Genomic DNA, 23,436 nt, shown 5'->3' on the forward strand with positions numbered 1-23,436 from the left:
ATGAAAACTGAACATCTGATAAGAATACGATACTTTTTTTTCTATAACTGCGCCATAATATTACACGCATTGAATCGTCGACTTTTTAATTAACTTGACTGAATAAAGGACTGCGAGAAAGTCACTGGTAGTCCTCGTGAATATCAAGTAAATAGTATTGAAAGGAAAGAAAACAGTTGAGAGGACATCGTGGCAGGAATGGGAACTAGAGGAGGTAAAGGAAAAGGAGAGTGAGTGGGAGGAAGAAGAGGAGTGAGTGGGAGGTGGAAGGGGAAGGAGGCTCTCGTGTGACCCACCTTCTATCCTTTCACTTGACTTGTTATGACCTTCCTGAGAGAGAGAGAGAGAGAGAGAGAGAGAGAGAGAGAGAGAGAGAGAGAGAGAGAGAGATGAATGTCCCTTTTATTTTTGCTCTGGTTGGTTCCACACACACACACACACACACACACACACACACACAGACCGTTACTCATTCAGTGGTGGTCGCCGTGTGTCTCCAAATGCCCGCTAAGTCGCATCAAGGAAGAGGTATGTGACTGTAAGAAGAGAAGGAAAAAAAAAATAAATAAATATATATATATATATATATATATATATATATATATATATATATATATATATATATATATATATATAAGGAAACAGTTGACTAAAGAGCAAGTAAGGAGTCGAAGGCAAGCAGGACAAGGGAGGGAAGGGAAAGGAAGGAAAGGCGTGTGTGCTGGGGAATGGGTGGGAAGGGAGGCAGGGAAGTGGAATACTTCCCTCCCTGTAAGCATCCGTGAGAACAGTAGATGGTGGTCGGGCGGTCGGAAGCGAGATTGAATGGAAGGGGAAAGGGAAGGAGGCGTGGAGGAGCGGCTCATAAAACCAGGAACCATTACTTCAGGGCACTCCCAGCGCGTGTGATGGAAAGCGAGACGGTGCAGGATAGGAAGAGGAGCTCTATGATGCCTCCCTTGGTCCTCGTTACGGGTGGGTGTCGTAGGTCGGATTGGGAGAAGCAAAGGAAGAGGGGCAGCCTTGACAGTCACCACAGGCATGTCAGAGGAAGCAGCACTGCCTACGTGGGGGTTCTGGTGGTCAGGGGCAGCAGCGTCCAGTCTACCTATTTGTCAGGTTCTCTGTGTGGCGAGGACACGAACAACAGCAGGCAGACAGGCAGGAGGGAGCCACTGCCAGCCCACCACTGCCTCCCTCGACACGCTCGCTACCTTCACCCACTGCCATCTGCCTTTCCATCCTCCGAGGACCGCTGGATCGTGTCCCTGCACCTTCCCACTTCTACCCTCTAACCTCTGATTTTGCGTCATTCCCGCTGTTTAATAACATTATGATCTGACGCACATAATGATTGACTTTGATGAAGGAGAGTATGGCAGTTAGCTTAAGATTAATATTAGGTGACGTGAGGGTGGCAAGAGCGCTGCCATCAGAGCGCCGCTGCTGTGCTGTGCTGGGTACCCGGGAGGTGTTGACGATGCCTCGTTATGTACTCCATTTTTCCTTCTGTACACAATCTTGGTTATGCAACGCTCTCTCTACCCACTCCTCTGTGCACCCTCGCCGTTATCGACTGCGAAGAAACGTTGGAGAGCTCACAAAAATCCTGGGACTAGAGTGTTACTTTTTTGTAAACTACCAGCCCCACACATGACAGCTCTACCGTCACATGTCCCTGTTTATCTTCACTTCCACCCTCGTGATAACACCCTCCTCCCGGTTGCCTTCCACCTTTCTGAGTTATCAGTATTTTCATTCTATGGCATCGTGTTTTCATCAGGCGAAATTTAGAAACATTAAAACTGCGGTAGGGAACGGGGAGCAGCCCAGACCAGGGTGGCGGGGTCGGCGGGAGTGTGGTAGCTCGTGCGCGCAGCCTGAACATCTGTCCCTCCCCCACACCCCCTGCTCCGCCCCTCTTACCTCGCCCTCCCCTACCAAACCAACATCCCTGTTTTCCGGTGTTGCCAGGCATGTGGCCGTGAATTATGGGTTAAATTAGAAGTGGCATTCAGATAAACAATTCAGATTGCTCTTGAAGTTATTATTGATGTGGTAACATTTCTTTTGCTTCAAGGATGACGCCATACTATTGCCTAACCTTCAGGCGCGTCCCTCTTGTCCTGTGGTACGTTCTGGCTTTCTTCCAGATTTCAGGTGTTTGTATTTATATCCACAAGGTTCAATGATGTATTTACAATATGTGGTATTAGATTTCTACCACCCTTTGTCTCGCATTCCAGTAGGAGTAACTGCACAAACTGGGCGGTGTGACCAACTCTTTAGCTTCCTCGTTCACACATCGGTGCTGCTTGGCTCCGATGTGCACCCTCGGAGATTTGAGGTGTCTTAGCAGGAAAGTAAAATGAATGAAAATTAGTAATCACCAACTCACAGTTGTTTCCGTCCGCCTCTCCCCCTGCCCCTGCCTCTCCCCTCTCACCTACCGCTCTCCAGTCCCTCTCGCTCGCTCCCGCTCTCCCCTAGTCCCGGCCTGGTGTTAGGGGTGAAGGGGGGGAGCAGCTGTCTTCCCACCGCCACATTCAGCTCGCGCCAGTCTCTAGTCACAGTCCGTTGGGGGAAGACACTCCGGTACGCGTCTCTGGCCTTCGCCACTCTGTCACGCCGGGACTTACTAACACTGCGTTGGACTTCATATCTAGGCCCAGAGGATAATGCGTTACTTGGAGTCTGTGACGCAGGAAACTACTACCAACGAATAGTGAACACCTGTACACGATTCGCTTATTCACCTGGAAATAGTAAAAACAACAGCAGCCTCAGTGTTAGTGGAGCGAAAGTGCTGCCGTCTTCATCGAATCAGCGGAGTGTATGTTTTGGTTGTGAGTGGTGTGTCACGGCGGCATCGCCCTGGATGCGAGTGGTAGCAGGCGCGCCGTGATGCCTGCCCTGTGTATCGAGGAGTACGCCGCAGAACCCACTGTCACTTGCTACACAGCGGGACCCATATTCAAGAAGATGAAGGTCCTCAAGAAGTTCAAGAGACGCATGGGACTAGGTTAGCATCCTCTCTCTTAGTAGCTACACGAGGTAGTGTTATGACTGGGGCTATTTTGAGCTCCGCATCTGTGCCTGGTAGTGATGGTGGTGGTGCTAGGGATGTATGGGGAGGGAAGGCAGAGGCGGAGTGGTGGGAAGGGGCGGCAATTTGGTGGCGTCTGCGGCACGGGCGACGGCGCTTCACATCCGGTAAGCAGCACTTCCGCTGTGGTCCACGGCGGGCGAAGGGGGGGAGGGGGTGGAGCGAGGGGCCGCTGGTGCTGGTGGGAAAGGACCTGAGGCGGCGTGAGGGTGGCTGGCGGTGGCGATCTCCCAGCGGCAGGACGACCCTCGCCACACTCCTCCCTCCTCGCGTCACCGGGGATTATCAGTTGTCTCCTAAATTCTATGGGGTGAGAATGTCACTTTTGAAGTCCTGCGAGACTTGAACCACTTCACGATGGTTTATTGTCTATTGTTTGATTTTCGTAATTAGTATCCAGTCGTTCATTCCGAGGCATCATTGTCAAAGAGAGGCGAGTGTGGTGTTATTTTAATGATGTAATACCTGTATTCGCCCCGCGTTATTGATTGGTGATGAAATGAGTGATTATAAGAGCACGGGAGAGGAGAGTAACATGCGAGCTAATGGTTAGTTTTCTTGGTGACGGCTTAAGTGTGTGCGGCAGTGGGACGCTGAGGTGATTGGCCACAGCGTCATCACAGTGATGCCATGGCGGGACGGGGAGGAAGGACTGCGTTGATGCTGCCGGTGTTACGTAGGCTTTAGGGACCATTAGCTGAGTTTTCAGTCTATAGCTATAGGGGAAGATACAAGTAGTAACAGGAATCAATGCGGAAAGGATCATAAAGTTTTAAAATAAGCTTAATTGTCTCGTGTAATTGACGTAAAGCAAGTGAGGGTTTTAAGTACGCGGCTATACATTACACAGCTATTCAGTTAAGTGTGTCTTTGTGCCGTTTCCCTTCCTGCTGCCCTCCAACGTCAGTAGGAGTGGCAATAGGGTCCACCTTTACCCTGAGGCTGGTCAACCCACAACAAAGCTCTTCCCTTCACGACCAAGCCCTCCCTGACCCTTTCTCTCGACCCGGTTTCACTGTTGGCTTCGTGGCTCACCAGCTGACCTCTCGTGCAAGCTGGGCGTGGGAGTGGGAGTGTTGCAGCGCCTACTTTGCCGCTCCCTCTCCACACTGCTGGATAAAGACCTAATTTGTGGCTCTACTAAATCGTCGCGCGATTCATATCTTTGAAAATGTTCTCGAGAGATGATATACATGTTTGTAGTAATGGTGGCAGACATGTCGAGAATAGTTTATTGGCTTTATTTCGTCTGTAGTGAAAGGGAAAGTCTTGGTAGTGGATAGCGTTAGGCCACACAAGTGAGAGTGGGGTATATATTTCACTTTTTGTGTGTGTGTGTGTGTGTGTGTGTGTGTTTGTGTTTGGTCTTTACTGCTGTGGGTGACTAGTGCAAAAAGCAAACAAGTAATTAATCTCGAGAGATTTGGGCCCTGGGAAGGGAGAGGGAGCCTGTAGTAATGATGTAGCCTTGACTAGCACAATAGTGTATGCATTTTGAGAGAGAGAGAGAGAGTGAGTGAGTGAGTGCACGATTCACGTCTGTGTCTGTGTGTTTTCCTAACCTCCTCTCTCTGTTTCAGCGGGTCGGCAGTCAGGAACGTCTAACCTCCCGCCGCTGACCTTCCATCCAGTCTGTGGGGAAAACGTTCGCATCGCCAACGACGGCAGGGTCGCGCGGAGAACAGAGAGCTTCTGTAAAGGCATCGCCTTCTCCAACCGGCCCATCAGGATCGGCGAGAGGGTATGTCTGCGGCTCCTGGAGGTCAACAGCAACTGGTCTGGCGTCATCCGTTTTGGTTTTACGTCACAGGACCCAGCCGGTCTGCGTGATGCCCTACCTAAGTACGCCTGCCCAGACTTGACCAATAAACCAGGCTATTGGGCAAAGGCTCTAAGTGAACGCTTCGCTGAGCAGGGCAGCATCCTATTCTACTATGCAGACTCCTCAGGCGATGTCCACTTCGGTATCAACGGTGAGGAGCGCGGCGTGTTCTTCAGTGGTGTGGACACGCGCTCGCAGCTATGGGGACTCTTCGATGTGTACGGCAACAGCACGGCGGTGGAGTTCCTGGATCCGGAGTCGCAGCTCAACAACCGGGTCAGGATAGTGAATGACCTTAGTCCTGGATCCTCCACGGCCAGCTCCCGGGTCGTGCCCCAAGCCGCGCTGCCTGCCCCACAGTCCCAGACTCAGCCCCCGGCCAGGCCTGACTCAGGCGTAGAGAGATTGCAGCCCTCCATGGCCCAGCTGGCACTCACACCCACGCCTCGTTCCCCAGACGCGCTCCCGCTGCGGCATTACGCGCACACAGCCTTCACTCCGCTGCCCTTCCACCGCGTGCGGGGCCGCAATGTCAGGTTGAACAATGACCGCACCGTGGCAGCCCGCACCGAGACAGAGTATTCCCATGGATATGTGTTCACCGCCCGGCCGCTACGGCCCGGGGAGCGCCTAGTGGTGCAGGTGTTACATGTGGAGGCTATGTATGTGGGCGCCCTGGCCTTCGGGCTGACATCTGCCAACCCTGCGGGCCTTGAACCCTCAGAGTTGCCTGAGGACTGTGACCTGCTGCTGGACCGCCTCGAGTACTGGGTGGTGAGCAAGGACGTGGCGGCGTCCCCACAGCCTGCTGATGAGCTGGCCTTCGCCCTCTCCCACCAAGGCGAGGTGACCTTCTCACGTAATGGCGCCGCCCCTCAGGTCTTCATGCACGTTGACCACACGCTGCAGCTTTGGGCCTTCTTCGATGTGTACGGCAACACGAGCAAGATCAGGAGTTTGGGTGTGACGCACGACCCGGCGCCCCCACAGCAGCCAGGTGAGTGTCCTCCCCTCAAGCCCCTAAGCTGTCTTCACCCTTTAGAAACTGAAAATACGTATGTAATGAGAGCCATAAAGGAGATGTTTATACGCGTAACACTTCTTGCTGATAGTCAGTGAGTGTACCTAACCATGCCTTATTTTCCTTCCGCAGCCTCTAGCTCCCCTCCTCGGCGGCCAGAACCCGTGGGTCGGCCTGCACACCCACAGCTGTCACGGGCGTCCCCTCTGGTTGTCAGCCTCCCGCCCAGTCCACCCTCCCCACCTACCACCCACACCCACAACGCCTCTCCACCTCCCCCACTGCCGGCGCCACGAGAACCCATCAGCGGGCACGGTACCATGTCCTCGGTGTATAGCGGAGCCTACATGGAGCCTGTGTCCGCCTCCTCCACTCTCACCTCCAGGGGCGACCTGCCACCAGGCCCCGCCCTGCACGAGTGTACGGTGTGCTACGAGAAGCCAGTGGACTCGGTGCTGTACATGTGCGGACACATGTGTATGTGTTACGAGTGTGCCCTGCAGCAGTGGCGGGGGCGGGGCGGGGGTCAGTGCCCCATCTGCCGCGCTGTCATCCGGGACGTGATTCGCACGTACCGGTCATGACGGGGCCCGCGCCTGCCCTCCTGTCCCTTGCCCCGCCCACCCTCACCCGCGGCCCAGCAGGCCTGTGGCGGGGGCGTCGGTGTGGGTGACCCGTGATACCTGCTCATACCAAAGGTGGTTGATTACAGTGCCGAGCCTGGCGCCGGCCAGGGCCACGTTGTCTAGTCCCGCCCTGCCGCGCATACCCCAGTATGTGCCGCGCCCGTGTGTGTGTGCGTGTGTGTATGTGTTTATGTCTGCGCGTGCGGTGTGCCGCCGCACTTACCTCTGGTCTAAGTCAGCTGTGGTAGTGTGTACATAGCGAGGCCGTGGGGACAGTCACACCCCCGCCCGCGGCCCTCCTCTGTCCCCCCTCTGTACATAGCTCGCAGTAACTTATGGGCCCAGCGCCCCCCCTTTGTAAGCCCTGTCATTATTTTATACTTGGATCATATGTGAATGTTTTTATATTTCCATCATTGCATTCATTGGTCATTGCTGTGGAGAACAAACTGGTGTCTGTCATAAACATCATCACCATTTAGGTAAATCGATAATAAAATATTTTAAAGTAATCATCGTGTATGTCAATCCTAAGACAAAGAGCAGGTGTGACTGACTGTTGTACATTCATGTATACTAATATAACTTTCTTCATCTTAGCTTATCTTGTTACTCTCAGCTTTAATCCATTGCTCATCTATCATCACCTGACTCACCAAATCTGTGTGTGAATCACATGTATAAAAAGCCTTTATGATCGCGAATTGTTGGTATGGTGCATAGAACACAAATGAATCTGTCGCCACCTACTGATGGTGCGTGTCCATAACCTAAACCCAGCATGATATGGCGGGAAGGTTAGGGAATAGATGAGACGTACACCAAGGTATTCCTCCTGTATTCAAATGAACACCAGCATCTTTTCCACTGGTTATGCTTCGCTATGCCAAGTCACGCAGGATTTGATTCAGCTCGGCGAGGCAGGTATAGCGACACGTACGCACTGCCTGCGTTACTCACAGAGCCAGCAAGGAACTCGCTGATGCTGCACAGAGGTGAACAATGAGTGGTGTGAGGGACATAGTAGTAAAGAGATTGCTCGTTGCATTAATCTAGCCTGGCTGCTATGTAGGCTTAGTGTGCATTGTTGCTTGTTATTGTTGGTGTTATTGTCATCCATTGCACAGGTGAATTCATTCTTCGCCAAATAAAATTATTAGTGCACAGAAAGCAGGGTGAAGGCTGGCTAGACTAGATTCCATTGAGGACGAAAGCATCGGATCATTAATCCATAGTTTGAGTTAATGGTTGTTGCCAAAATTGTTATAATATAAAAAGAATTTAAAAAGATAGATACCTATCAAAACAACCCAAAAAATTTAATAGTATTAATAAAGAAAAAAATAAAAGATAGTAAATGAAATGCTCGTCCGTTCAAGCCGCTAGCACCTCAGGTTTCTACTACAAGACATGCATTATAATACCTACGCGTGTACAAAAATAAAAAAATAAAAAAATAAACAGTTTAAAATTCATTTCGGATCAGCAAGTTTTCTATTGTATCATCGAACCGTGAATGGCATGGCTCCTATTAGCAGTAAAATCCAGCCTCAGGAATCTGTGATAGAGAAGCTTGGGAGTAACCTCGGCCCTGCAGGAGCCTCCTGACGCAGCAATATCATCCACCGTGGGAAACTATTTATCCCGCAGTGGTGGTAAAAACTACACGTTAAGCGATCCATGCCAGTCTTTATGTGTATTCAGCCTTTTTTTTTTTTTTTTTTTTTTTCAAAGACTCAGCCAGGGCCCCGCTCCTCTACCCCACCCCTCTCCCTACAGTATGAGGGGGGAAGAGAAAACACAAAGACAAGGAGTTCATCTCACCGCCGCTTCCTCTCTACATGGTGGCGGGCAGAGGTGGGGCGAGGGTGCTGCTTCCCGCGCCCTCATCTATTGTGGAACGCAGCACACCCCGCGGCGGCCCGGCATGCCCGCAGCCACTGCACCGGAAAACGCCGCCTGAGGAGACTGACAGAACAAGTAGGCTTTTTACTCCGGCTGTCGCGTTAGTAATCTACTCACAGGTTCTCTGGAACTTCCTGTATGAATAAGCCATTCAATATTCCTCAAAAAGAATACTATTATTGCCATCATGTATTCATAAAAACGCATTAGACACCTTACTTCACATCGCCACGTCATATACTGTAAAGACAAATGAGACAGTTTACTTCAGGTCACCACACATAACTAGTCCAGCAAATTGCTCTGAAATGCACCGTGTGTGAGAAGACATGCATGTACCTCACACTAAACCCAATATTCGTGAAAAAAAAAAAATATATATCAACATCATAATCATCATCATGATACATTAAACACTTTACATCGCTATTCATACAAGTTACAACAAGCTGCTCCAAAATGCATACCCGGGTGTGATGCGACAGCTGGTGACAGCGGATCGTGAGTGGAAGTATCGTCTCTGCACGCACACACGCACACGCTGTCCAGGCCCAAGGTCAGTGCAGGGCCTCGTCGCGACCTTTAGCCAGGAGGTGCGTGGCCGTGAAGGGAAGGACGGAAAGGGCGACACTGTGGGGTGACTGACTCCCGCGGAAGGTTAGTCTGGCTTCATTGTATGTACCCTACATATCCATGCGAGGCTTTCATCAAGATAATGAGAACGTATGAGGTTCCTGTTTGGCTCCTTTTCCCATTAGTATTGAGATAATGGGGGATCAAACAATAGTAGTCTCGAGAATTAAGCAGTAGTACGGTTGTTGTCTCTTTCGAGACCGGCTGTTACATGTAATTAAACGTTAAGATGGATACTTAAACGATATATTAATCATATCATTATATCTGTTATTAAAATTGTTTATTCCATTTCTATAATTTATTTCTAGGCTAGGCCAAGTTTATCAATTCATTTGTAGATACTCATAATTGCCATTTTTTTTTTCTCGAAAAAATACGTAATTGAAGAATATCTGAGTGTGTGTATGTGAGTATGAGAAGGATTCTCCCCAATACCCTTTACCCATGTCAATAATCTTACAGACACCATAAGACTTTCCATTTCTTAATCTTGGTATTACTCTCGGAAAAAAAAAAATCCTGTGCTGTACATACTTTCTTTAGTATACTGGAATTTGTGTACTTATAGACTATATAGTTTCTCATTAACAATCAATAGTCACCACAGACATTTACACCACAGACCCCACAGACACTACCATTATACACACACTGCCACCATAGACACTACCACAGCTCTTCAGTGTAACTTGGAGGAAGACGGAATAAAGACGAAGGAAAGAGAAGGAAAAGAGAAGCAGTGAATAATATTACACGATCAAATGAGAAAGAAAAGAGAAACTGGGTAATCTTAGAGGAGGAGAAAAGATATCACTGGGCGAATAAAGATACGGGAGAAGAAGACGAGAAGGATGAGGGAGAGAATGGAAACGGGTGGTAGGGGGGGTTAGGATATTTTGATATAGGAAGAGTTATTCTCCACAGTCTTCGTTTGATTATTATTTTTTCTTTCTTCCTTTGTTAGTTTTTGTATTTCCTTTTATTACTTTTTTTATAGAAGAGATATTTGTCTATTTATCTATATATTTTCCTTTCTCGTCTCCTTTCATCTGCATCATCCCCTTAGGGTAAAAATAAAATATAAATAGAATAGTTTATCATTAAGAAGTAGCGTTTTCTCTTAATCTGCGACAAAATATCTATCGTAATTCTATCACTAGATACAAAGAATCATTCAGTATAAGATATAAAAAAAACTATTTGTAAATTTTTATAAAACAAAAAGAAATATTTTCTTTAATACAATTACAAATTTAAAGCTACAAACAAAATGTGGATAAGAGCCTGTCTCTTGGCGGACGGTGAGTGTTTACCTCCTTTCCACGAGCCGCCGCTAACATGGTGAGGACCGTGTTCAGTTGTCTTGTATTTTGCCCTCATTTACCTTTCCCAGTCATCGTATCGCAGTTTCATAGCAATATGCAGACAGCTAACTAGCCCTGGGAGCTATTATATTACTGTGTTGCGGTAGAGAGAGGCGGGTGCAATGGATAAATAGCGATAAATACGAGCATGGGCCGTGGATCTTTCACGGCGCCTGTTGTTTGGATGGTGGAGGGAGGCAGACTTATGGGGCTTATAGGTTGAGATGGCAAGTAAATGGTGTATTGTTGGCCACTGATACTGCTTTATTTATAATGTTGTGCTTTGTGATTGAGTGGGGAGGTGCAAGTGGTGGTGGTGGAGGGCAAGGTGTGTGTAGATTGTTGTTTAGGTTAGGGTTTCCAAGGATCTTTCTCTTAAAATTGGCCACTTGAATGTTTGTGATTAGTAGTTATGGCGTTTCTTGTAATTTCACTCTGATTATAGGTAATATGTCTTTACGAGCATTAGACTATATCCTTAGCCGCTATATTGATTTATTATTTAATTTGTCTGTTAAAGTTTGGTTTTCTTTTTGCAGTCCACACACAGGAAGAAGACCAGGAAGCTGCGTGGCCACGTGAGCCACGGACATGGCCGTGTTGGTGAGTGATGTGATAGTTTGTATTCTGCAGGAGAGTGGCTGCCTTGCAATGTATGTATGCTTTTGTATGTTGGTGCTGCCTTGGGCATTGGTGTTGTCCTTTTCATATTTACAATATACAGGACATGGTTTTGGCTTGCTCTTAGGACCAAGGTGCGTTAGTAAATATATTCAATTCAATTCAATTCAGTTAATTTCAGAATTAAATATTCTGACTTCTTGAATACAGCTGCGCTTCGTTTCCGTCGTAAAACGATACTCTATTATTGTTATTATTATCATCATTATTATATTCCCTCCTTCCATTCCTTACGAATTGCAGCCACCGCTGGTTATGCCACCTAATTTTAATTTATTTAACAAAAACTAACCAACATAACCTAGTTGAAGTGACATGCACTGCTGATACATCTTTCTCAGAATGATGTTAACTTTAGCAAAATTTAACTGATCTAATCAAAGCAAACTATTCTAACCTGACTAGCAATGCTATGATATCAGTGCCCAGCAGTCCATCACATGGGCAGGTGTTGCTCGCTCTCACCACTCCCCTCTCTCTCTCTCTCTCTCTCTCTCTCTCTCTCTCTCTCTCTCTCTCTCTCTCTCTCTCTCTCTCCCTTTATAAACAATTTGCTACGGGTATGAGAAGATTCAAATTACTCAATAAAAAGCTCTATAAGATGAGAAGGGCAACAAAAGTGATGTTGCTGTTGATGTAAGAGTAAAATAATACTGGCATATTACCCTCAGCTGTGTTGCACATCAAAGATTTACTTCTGTTCCTTGCAGGCAAGCACCGCAAGCACCCCGGCGGTCGTGGTAACGCTGGTGGCCAGCACCACCACAGAATTAACTTTGACAAGTACCATCCTGGATACTTTGGAAAGGTAAGTATAATAAACTCTGTCCTAATATTAATGTACTCATCCTTCCGGCTATCCTGGTTCCCAGCTCCCCCTTTGCAGCTCTTTCATACGACTGATTTGACGTTACATATATGCACAGACGCTTCTCCTGTTCCCTTATTTGTTGTCAATTTCATTCTCATTTCACCTTATTCCCTTTCTCATTACCATATTCTCATTCCAATTTCCTCTTATTCCCTTATTCGATATCCTCTTCCCCTATTAGTTATCCATTTTTATTTCTATCTGCTGTTTTATTGTTATTTCCTATTCCATTATTCATCACATTTTCATTCCCATTTCCTCCTATTCCTCTATTTGTTACCCTTTTTTCTTTCATTTTATTCTCATTTCCTCCATTTATTCTCCATTTTACTTTTTATATCCTATTTTAATCTCATTCCCTCCATTTGATTATCTCTTCTCTGTCTTTCCCATGTTGACCAATAGTGTGGCTTCATATATGAGACGTCAAATCAGCTGTGTGATAGAGCTACAAAGTGGGAGTTGGGAAATGAAGAGGAAATGGAGGGACATGTATATTAGGACATTGCCATGTGATATATTTCTTGTTACTCAGCATGTCCTCTTCACTTGTTAATCATTTGATCAGTATAGAAAACAGCACGAGAAGCATTCACATTACTACTTTAAGGCAGTTGTTCTCAAATTATTTAGTATGACAGCACAATAAGAAGGTACTTTCTTATTTTCCCATATATATATATATATATATATATATATATATATATATATATATATATATATATATATATATATATATATATATATATATATATATATATATATATATATATATATATATATATATATATATATATATATATATATATATATATATATATATATATATATATATATATATATATATATATATATATATATATATATATATATATATATATATATATATATATATATATATATATATATATATATATATATATATATATATATATATATATATATATATATATATATATATATATATATATATATACATACATACATACATACATGCACACATACAGTGGTACCTCGACATACAAATTTAATTCGTTCCGTGACTATCGTTGTACAGGCAAGCCCCACTTAACGAAGGGGTCACGTTCCCAAAAAACCCTTCGTTAAGCTAATTTTTGTTAAGCAAACCAATTATAACAAGTTTGACCCCTGACTGAACTTCCATTGAGAGTAAACAAAGCGAGTGCATCATAGTACAGTAAAAGGTTTAATGAAAGTAAAAATTATGAAGTTAAACATTTAAGCAATTTAATTTAAGACCAAGTCATTATAATGTACACTAATGTATGTATGTACTGTATTTGACGGCATATATGATGCACTGGCATATAAGACACCCCATTTTAGCAGGTCAGATTCAGGAAAAAAGTTTTTAGTGTATTTAAGCATATATTCTTGATAGCAATCTTTCCTGGCCTCTTGAATGATAATTTTAGTAGAAACACTTCTCCCTGAACTTTTCTCATTTATCACCCACATCTTTATGTCAACCTCTAGTTCTACACTCGTTTTTCAGTAAGACGACAGAACCCCTCAAAATAAGCCCCTCCCACACCTTTTCCTGATTGGCAGGTCAGTAAATGAGGTCTAATCTCACCCCTTCCTCCTCTTCTCTCTGACACACACACACACACACACACACACACACACACACACACACACACACACACACACACACACACCTACTCACTGCTAGGTGAACAGGGGCTACACGTGAAAGGAGACACACCCAAATATCTCTACCCGGCCGGGGAATTGAACCCCGGTCCTTCACATGCCGGAGGACTGGGGTTCGATTCCCTGGCCGGGTGAAGATATTTGGGTGTCTCTCACGTAGCCCCTGTTCACCTAGCAGTGAATAGGTACGGATGTAAATCGAGGAGTTGTGACCTTGTTGTCCCGGTGTGTGGTGTGTGCCTGGTCTCAGGCCTATCCGAAGATCGGAAACAATGAGCTCTGAGCTCGTTCCGTATGGTAACGTCTGGCTGTCTCGTCAGAGACTGCAGCAGATCAAACAGTGAATTACACACACACACACACACACACACACACACACACACACACACACACACACACACACACACATGTTGCTTGTGGGACATCACGTTATACAATATATGTATGAAACGTAGCGACGGTGAATGTGTGTGTGTGTGTGTGTGTTTCACTGTTGTATCTGCTTCAGTCTCTGATGAGACAGCCAGACGTTACCCTACGGAACGAGCTCAGAGCTCATTATTTCTGATCTTTGGATAGGCCTGAGACGAGGCACACACCACACACCGGGACAACAAGGTCACAACTCCTCGATTTACATCCTGTACCTACTCACTGCTAGGTGAACAGGGGCTACACGTGAAAGGAGACACACCCAAATATCTCCACCCGGCCGGGGAATCGAACCCCGGACCTCTGGCTTGTGAAGCCAGCGCTCTAACCACTAAGCTACCGGGCGTGCGTGTGTGTGTGCATGTGCGTACGTGTGTCTGTGAATATGAAGATTCAATTACATCCTCATGTAAGGAAAGGATACAAATATATAATAAATATATGTATATACAGTACATGGTTTATGAAGAAACGTTACACGAATTATTATTATTTCTATATTAATTTTGTTGGGAATAAGGAGTGGTGAGTGACCTGACACGGTGAAATCTCCTGGGACACCTAGGCTGAGACAACTTCTCTCTCTTTCTTTTTGTGTGTGTAATTCACCTCGGTCGCCTACTGGTCACCCAGCCAGTCTTCCCTATTACGGAACGAGCTCAGAGCTCATAGACCGATCTTCGGGTAGGACTGAGACCACAACACACTCCACACACCGGGAAAGCGAGGCCACAACCCCTTGAGTTACATCCCGTACCTATTTACTGCTAGGTGAACAGGGGCCACACATTGAGGCTTGCCCATTTGCCTCGCCGCGCCGGGATTTGAACCCGGCCCTCTTGATTGTGAGTCGAGTGTGCTAACCACTACACTACACGGTGTGTGTGTGTGTGTGTGTGTGTGTGTGTGTGTGTGTGTGTGTGTGAGAGAGAGAGAGAGAGAATTACATTCTCATATAAGGAAAGAATATAATATAAGTTTATCATAGATATATGTGTGTGCAGTACATGGTTTATGAAGAAATGTTACACGAAAAGTTTTTTTTTTATTTTCAATATTCATTTAGTTGGGAATGAGTGGTGTGTGACCTGACACAGCGAAATCCCCTGAGACATCTTGGCTCTCTCTCTCTCTCTCTCTCTCTCTCTCTCTCTCTCTCTCTCTCTCTCTCTCTCTCTCTCTCTCTCTCTCTCTCTCTCTCTCTCTCTCTCTCTCTCTCTCTCCTTGTGTGTGTGAGAGAGAGAGAGAGAGAGAGAGACTGCATTCTCATTTAAGGAAAGGATATAATATAAATTTATCATAGATATATGTACATTTATAATAGATATATGTATGTACAGTACATGGTTTATGAAGAAATATTACACGAAAAGTTTTTGTTTTAATATTCATTTAGTTAGGAAAAGGGAGTGGTGAGTGACCTGACAGGATGAAATCCCCTGAGACCTAGGCTGTGACAACTGCTTTCTCTCTCTCTCTCTCTCTCTCTCTCTCTCTCTCTCTCTCTCTCTCTCTCTCTCTCTCTCTCTCTCTCTCTCTCTCTCTCTCTCTCTCTCTCTCTCTCTCTGTGCTTATGTCTGAGAGAGAGAGAGATAGAGAGTCAGGTCACCACTCCTTACTCCCAACAAAATGAATATTAAAGAAATAATAATAATTCGTGTAACGTTTCTTCATAAACCATGTACTGTATATACATATATCTCTTGTATATTTTATCCTTTCCTTATATGAGGATGTAATTGAATCTTCATATTTTCACACACACACACACACACACACACACACACACACACATGCCCGGTAGCTCAGTGGTTAGAGCGCTGGCTTCACAAGCCAGAGGACCGGGGTTCGATTCCCCGGCCGTGTTGAGATATTTGGGTGTGTCTCCTTTCACGTGTAGCCCCTGTTCATCTAGCAGTGAGTAGGTACGGGATGTAAATCGAGTAGTTGTGATCTTGTTGTCCCGGTGTGTGGTGTGTGCCTGGTCTCAGGCCTATCCGAAGATCGGAAATAATGAGCTCTGAGCTCGTTCCGTAGGGTAATGTCTGGCTGTCTCATCAGAGACTGCAGCAGATCAAACAGTGAAACACACATTCACCGTCGTTACGTTTCATACATTATATTGTATAACGTGATGTGCCACAAGCAGCATGTGTGTGTGTGTGTGTGTGTGTGTGTCAGGGAGAAGAGGAGGAAGGGGTGAGATTAGACCTCATTTACTGACCTGCCAATCAGGAAAAGGTGTGGGAGGGGGTTATTTTGGGGGTTCTGTCGTCTTACTGAAAAACGAGGAAAGCCAATGTGGGGCTGGACAACTAAGGTTATGGTTACCTTTCTTTGCACTCTTCAGTTGTTGTTCTTGCTGTCGCCAGACACGTATAATTTTTTCCGTAGGTGGTGGCCCAAAAGCCCTTGCTGCTGCTCTATTCCCATTCTCCTTGGCATATTCTACAACTCTTAATTTGTAAGAAATCGTGTAGCTCAGTCTTTTCCCAGCTACTGCCATGATGATGGGGAGGGTGTTCCTATGTTACCAAAAAATTAAAAACAATTCATACCCTTACCAGCAGTGATACCAAATCTCCAATGGTCACGAACAGTATATACGGTAAATGGAATAAGCATTGAATAAATTGGTAATAGATGTAATAGAATAGACATAAAATAGATGAATAAAAAGCAAGGAGAAGGAACAAAAATCTGGATGGAATAGACGTTAATTAGATGGATTATATTCTGTAGTTTTGTTTCTTGCCAACAGATGGCATGTAGAGCGGGATTCTTCCGATCAGCTAATGCTTATAAACGACTCACAGCCTCATGGATTACGATAGATTGCTTTCATTTTTGCCATAATTTATTTTTAAAGACTCAGTCATAGTATGATAATTTGTTTTTAAAGTAACGGCAATAATACTATTAATAATAATAATACAAGCAATAAAATAGTGATGCGTGGAGTTTAGGTTAGGTAGAAGCACTGATCGTAAGCTGGGTTAGTGTGTCTTGGGAGCCCATGGGAGGTCTCAACTTCGCGTATAAGACGCAAGGTGATTTTATGAGCCAAAATTTTGGGGAAAAAAGTGCGTCTTGTATGCTGTCAAATATGGTAAGTAACTTTATAATGATATTAAATTTATGAAGGGAGGGAGAGTGGAGCAGGAAATATACTAGCTGGCAACCTGTGGAATGTAACAAAGGGCACATCATTGTACCACATACAAAACTTGTACCACATTTCCACAAGGCTTTCCATTTTATCCATTGCAGGGTCACGAGTTCAGGTGGTTCTTTTAGCTTGCAAGGAAGGTATGATCTCACCAGCCTTCTTAATAGAGTTTGCTGACTTGAAAATGGTAGACAGTAGATGGAGTCAAGCCATGGTGAGAAGTAATGCTATTAGTTTTCTCGCCTCTTGTGTCTGTGAATAATATCCAGCTTCACTTCGAGAGTAATTGACTTCCTGGTCTTCTTAGCAACGCTAGGCGACATTGCAGGGCGTTTTGGTGGCATGTAGATTGAGGGAAGACGAGCTGCGGTTGACACTGTTATTGTTTTGAACTAGGAGGAATGAGTGGTGCGTGTTTTGTCCACGAGAGGCGCTGGTGTATTCAAAAGCCTGTTGGCTTGCGTGATACGGCGGTGCTTTCAAACTTGGAAAAAATTACCTGGATAAAATTTTGTTAAACGAGCAGATGGTAGTAAAAGGAAACCTTTATTGTGTGAACCTTCGTTAAGCGGGGTTTGCCTGTATATAAAAAAAATTGTATATGAAATCAATTTTTTCCCATAGAAATTAATGGAAATAGAATTAATTCATTCTTGATATGAATTTAACCCCAAAAATAACATGCTTTAAATACCAACCAAATATAGAATTAATATAAGATAAATTCAATGTTTATTGTATGCATGATATAAATGTACTGTATTGCCCAAAATAACAACTTAACCCGCAAAACTCAGGACATGTTGATAGACGTTTAGGCTTTTTATGGCTATTTTCTTCCCCGTTTTCTTTGCCTGTGAGCTGGCAACACTCATCAGGAGTAAACATATGCTCTACATCCTTGTGTCACCAATGATGAATGGTGGGAGCGACAGTGATTTCACGGTGTCTGATTCCGCCATCTCTCCCATGTGCCTTACTTCTATACCTGGTGTCTCTCGCCATGTTGCGGGGAGATAGCTTTTGAATGAGAGTGATACCAGAACAGGCGACAGGAGAGAGAGAGAGAGAGGAAACAAGGGGCCCAAGGCCGCTGAACCCAATCAGACACAAGGCCACATACACCGATGATACCACCTCTTTCAACCTTTGATATTTTGGTAACCATGACATCTAGAGACTTCTGGTTTTTTTTTTTTTTTTTTGCATTGCTTGTGGGCAGAACACCATTTGTACTCACTCGTTTATTGAATTTCTAAGTGAAATCAATATGTGAATACATACATGCACAAAGGATCAACAATGATACACAACACGGGCTGAATGTTCGGGTGGACGCGGGTAGCCGAGTGATCGCTGCGCCACCTACCGATGGCTATTCGTATCTTAAAAATATCTTTGTAGTATTTCAAGGCATATATTATATGAAATTTTTTGTCGCATATAAAAAAAATTGTTTGTTGGGGCATTCATATCTTAAGGTATTACCAGGGGTGTGGAGTCGGAGTCGAGGAGTCGGCTACTTTTGGTCGGAGTCGGAATTGGAGTCGAAGTCGGAGTCGGTAAAAATATGAGCGACTCCGACTCCTTTACATGATAAATTTTCGAGTAAAGATTCCACTTCATGGAGATTGGAGATTCCTACAAATTGGGAGAAATTGACTTTGTGGAGGATGTGTCCAATCAAGCACTACATGTAAAGATCATTTTTATTAATTTATGATAGTTATATAATCAAGTACACTTTTATTATGGATTGACTCGAAAATATGTAAGTATTGATTTTCTTAACTTTTGTCTTTTTTGGGTGTGGCAACTAGCGGGCTTTTTGCTTAATCTTTTCTGTCCGGTCCCTCACCTGGCAAATTCAAACCCAGAAAATTCGCTAAAACGGATGTGGTTGTACGTTATGCTGACTTTTTGGTCTAACTTTATATAGTACGTTAAACCGGAAATTCGTTAGATGAACGTTTGTTAAGTGGAGTATATATATATATATATATATATATATATATATATATATATATATATATATATATATATATATATATATATATATATACACACACACACACACACACACACACACACACACACACACACACACACACACACACACACACACAGTAAGTCCTCGTTTTACACTAGAAATACGTTCCTCAAGAAGCTATTGTAAACCGAAATTAGTGTAAACCAAACCCGTTTTAACATGTATTAGATAGGAATACGTTCCAGCTCAGTATGAAAGTCAATCAAAAAAAGTAAACAAACATCCATCTTAACCTTCAAGGTTTCAATAATAGACAGGGCCTTATCTGAAATGAGGCTCAACGAGAGTGGGGCATGCTGGCGTGTTTGGCTGTCTATCCAAATTTTAAGTAAACCCTACATCCGATCCATAATGGGTTCCCGATGTTTTGTCAGCAATTTTACCTGCAGGCTTGAAGCATTAGCTGCTGCCTCCTTAACACTTGAAGCATTCCTCAAAACAGTAGCAACTGTGGTAAATTCAGGGAACGGCTTATAACTGACGAGCCTTCCCCAAGTTCTTTTCTCTTGACTATATCAAACTTCGTTTCCAACATTAAACTTTTCCTGGCTCGTTCACCCTTGCCCACTTCTTCACCAAGATCCAAATTACGTTTCAGTGACATTTTGGACAGGAATTGGTCTTAAATGCAGAGAATAATGTAAGTAAATCACCGAGCACAGTCTCACTGTTATATTTTCGTCGTGCTGGTGCGAAAGTGACTGGTTTGTTGTTGGTCCGACACTCCGACTCCGACTTGGTCGCAGTGCAGCGCCACAATCACAGGCGGCGGGAATTTCAAATATCATAAGTGCAATTTTTTTTATCGTAAATTGAAAAATGGTAGTAATTGTCAATTATCGTATCTGCGAATTTATCGTATACTAAACTAGTGTAAAACGAGGACTTACTGTGTATATATATATATATATATATATATATATATATATATATATATATATATATATATATATATATATATATATATATATATATATATATATATATATGCATACAGTCGTAGCAGAAAGTTTGGGCATAACATGTAAACAACTGTGACCTTTAAATACAGTAGACATTTAAATGGTACATGACATACCTTATTTGCCAAGCAATTTTCTTTTCCGCTTGATGGGAGACTTCTTGCCAGTTTTTCTACATGATTGGGAATAATATTTCCCAAAATATCTTGTATTTCTATTTTTAGTTTTGCTACAATCGAAGCATCATGATCCTGAAGCTGTTTTTAATGATGTGCCACACATGCTCTACGGGATTCAGGTCTGGTGAATTCCCAGACCACTTTTTGAAGTAGTTTACACCACAGTCCTCATACCACTGGGTAACAGACCAAGCTGTGTGAGCAGGAGCTCTGTCTTGCATAAACCAACTAGCGTTACACTTTTCAAAACTTTCAGGCAGGTTATCACACAATAAGTCAAAATAACTGTGCTGATTTATTATTTTTTTTATTTATTTATTTATTTTATTTTTTTTTCTTTCTCTCCTCCAAGAAATTTTTAAAGAGCCAACTCCACCAAATGCAAAGCAACCCCACACCGTAACACTTGGAGCATGCTTTACCGCTTTAGCTGTATAGTGTGGGTCATTAAGCTCAGACCCCCTGGCGTGCCACGCACACTTGGATCTGCAGCCCAACGACACCACAAATGTTGACTCATCACTCTACAAGACTTGGTCCCAGTCTTCTAGGGTCCAATCCCTATATTTCTTGCAAAATGCTATACAATCACTCATGTTTTTCATATTTAGCAAGGGAAGAACTTTGGCACAACTACAATATTGTAAATCTTTGAGTAAATGATCAGTGATACATGTTACAGACACATCTTGAAGCAGAGCAGTGAAGGATTACTTTCCTTCAGTTTTCTGGCTGTGTGTGTTGGACTTTTATTCAACTGCCTGCTAATGACCTTAGAAGTACAATTTGATATCCTTGGCCGACCAGAGCGAGGCTTGGGGGTGGGAATGGTGTCACCTCCCCCTTCTCAAAATTTCTTAGTCAACTTTTGAACTTGCCGCACTGCTATTCCCACACGATTGGCTATATCTTTACAATTATAGCCCTCCTTATAAAGGGTTATAATAGCAACAATTGTGTCTCTTCCCAGCTCTTTACCACTTCCCTTTTCAGAGATATTGAGGCAAAAACACAAACAAAATAATGTGAAATCTGAGTGATAAGTGCTTGCACATTGACACCACATGGGCCTTGGAGCGAATGTGGTGCGACACACACACACACATCTCTCTCTCTCTCTCTCTCTCTCTCTCTCTCTCTCTCTCTCTCTCTCTCTCTCTCTCTCTCTCTCTCTCTCTCTCTCTCTCTCTCTCTCTCTCTCTCTCTCTCTCTCTCTCTCTCAACTGAGACAGATTAGCAAATTGTTGATGTGTAATTATCCTTTTGAGGATCTGACCAACAGACACATTGAAAATAAATTAGATTTGTTTTGGGAATCTTATAGTAGTATTCTTGTAAACTCTGTTTCCGTAAAATTTATTCATTAGAAAAACTATATAAACCATCATTGGCTTGAAAGCTGCAGCATTTTGGGCAATGGTATATGTGAACAGTTGTTGATGTGGCTTTTCCTCACAGGTTGGTATGAGGGGCTACCATGATCGCCCCAATCACAGGTGGGCCCCCATTGTCAACCTGGACAAGCTGTGGTCCCTAGTGTCCGAACAGACCAGAACCAACTATGCTAAGGTCACCAGAAAGGCACCGGTCATCAACGTTGTGAGATCAGTACGTATATTATCTTAAGGAATACTCTGTTCTTTCTGTAAAGGTTTCTGTGTGATTTTGTCATTAGGATGGTCTTTACATGCCTGATATTAAGTTCATGATTTATTTAGTTATCAGAGCCTTGGACACAGATACTAAGTACAGGAAACTTTTGTTGCATCATAGCCATCACCTTGAATAAATCACTGAAAAGGTTGTCACAATAAAGTAATTTTTAAGACTAAGAGTAAAAACAATTTTCACTCATTTTCCTTGTAGTTTGTTAAAATCCTTCTGACAAGTGGATATGCATTCAATGTTGGATCTTGTTGCAAATATAATGTCGGGGAAGATGAATCTCTTGGACAGTATAAAGCATAACCTACCTGTCTCCTTTTTTTCTTTTTTTGTGATGATATTGTGAACGGGCGGTCGGACTTCACCTGTCGAGTGTTCCTCACTGAATGCTGGCAATGCTTACATTTCATCAAAGACTTTGATACTAGTACTAAACAAAGGCTCCTTATTTCAGGGTTATTACAAGGTTCTGGGCAAGGGTAATCTTCCCAAGCAGCCAGTCATTGTCAAAGCAAAGTTCTTCTCCCGCAAGGCTGAGGAAAAGATCAAAGCTGCTGGAGGTTGCTGTGTCCTTGTGGCCTAGGTAAGATTCTACTTACCAATAGTTAAATGTTTCAGTTTGTGGTGGTAAATGAATGGGCAGATTCATGTTTCTATCAATTTATGCTTTTGAGTTTCACTATATCTTGATGAAATGAACGGGCGGACTTAACATATTTGATGAATGTTCTAGACTGATTATGTTTTTATTTCTTGTTTGAAACCAGGTCTCACTTCTGTGTCTGATGTGGGTTATCGTAATTTTCAGATGACGGAAAGCTGGTTTCCATCGATAGCATGTCATCAGGTTGCATAGCACTATTTGATAATAAAGAGAGAGAATTAGTATGTGCATGAATATCCCTGTGTAGTTGTTAATCATAATAAAGAACTGTGAATCCAAGGAAGAGCAACAGGTAACTCGCTCACCCCTTATTCTATCAATATCTTGGTGGCTTTTGGAATGCTACTAGTAACTACTAAAGGGAAAGAATAGGCTGAACAAATGGGGTATGATCTAACAAACATGATTCACTCATAACCACTACATCTGCATATGAATGCACACCTACTATTACCCACACTTATTCTTGCATTCATTCTCATTTTGGCTGTTAATTACTCACACAAGCCAATAAAGGTTTGTGACATATATATGTATGTATATATATATATATATATATATATATATATATATATATATATATATATATATATATATATATATATA

At 43.6% G+C, this 23,436-nt stretch overlaps 2 protein-coding genes across 5 annotated transcripts in view; both read left to right on the forward strand.

The window, feature by feature from the left end:
• The window catches only part of LOC123499551 (protein neuralized-like), a 147,547-nt gene extending 140,460 nt beyond the window's left edge, over positions 1 to 7,087 (forward strand). The window contains exons 1-3 of one of the 2 annotated variants that reach the window (XM_045247658.1): positions 2,521 to 3,022; positions 4,687 to 5,925; positions 6,082 to 7,087. In XM_045247658.1, the coding sequence (XP_045103593.1) occupies positions 2,905 to 3,022; positions 4,687 to 5,925; positions 6,082 to 6,533 (1,809 nt within the window). In that variant the 5' untranslated portion in view covers positions 2,521 to 2,904 and the 3' untranslated portion in view covers positions 6,534 to 7,087. Of the gene's footprint in view, positions 1 to 2,520; positions 3,023 to 4,686; positions 5,926 to 6,081 lie in introns of those variants that run through there. The other variant, XM_045247659.1, reaches the window with a different exon arrangement.
• Positions 7,088 to 10,388: 3,301 nt separating this feature from the next.
• On the forward strand, positions 10,389 to 23,051 carry LOC123499555 (60S ribosomal protein L27a-like). Of its 3 annotated transcripts, none has more exons than XM_045247668.1 (6): positions 10,389 to 10,457; positions 11,020 to 11,083; positions 11,872 to 11,969; positions 21,960 to 22,109; positions 22,621 to 22,749; positions 22,975 to 23,051. In XM_045247668.1, exons 1-5 carry the CDS (start codon positions 10,455 to 10,457, stop codon positions 22,747 to 22,749), a joined length of 444 nt encoding a protein of 147 aa, XP_045103603.1. In that variant the 5' UTR covers positions 10,389 to 10,454; the 3' UTR covers positions 22,975 to 23,051. The 3 variants fall into 3 exon arrangements, with proteins under 3 accessions (XP_045103603.1, XP_045103602.1, XP_045103601.1); XM_045247667.1 differs by lacking the exon at positions 10,389 to 10,457 and adding an exon at positions 10,688 to 10,707 and having other exon boundaries at positions 22,934 to 23,051; XM_045247666.1 differs by lacking the exon at positions 10,389 to 10,457 and adding an exon at positions 10,688 to 10,707.
• The last annotated feature ends 385 nt before the right edge of the window (positions 23,052 to 23,436 follow it).

This window comes from Portunus trituberculatus, chromosome 50 (assembly GCF_017591435.1).
Source record: "Portunus trituberculatus isolate SZX2019 chromosome 50, ASM1759143v1, whole genome shotgun sequence".
NCBI classification, from domain to species: domain Eukaryota; kingdom Metazoa; phylum Arthropoda; class Malacostraca; order Decapoda; family Portunidae; genus Portunus; species Portunus trituberculatus.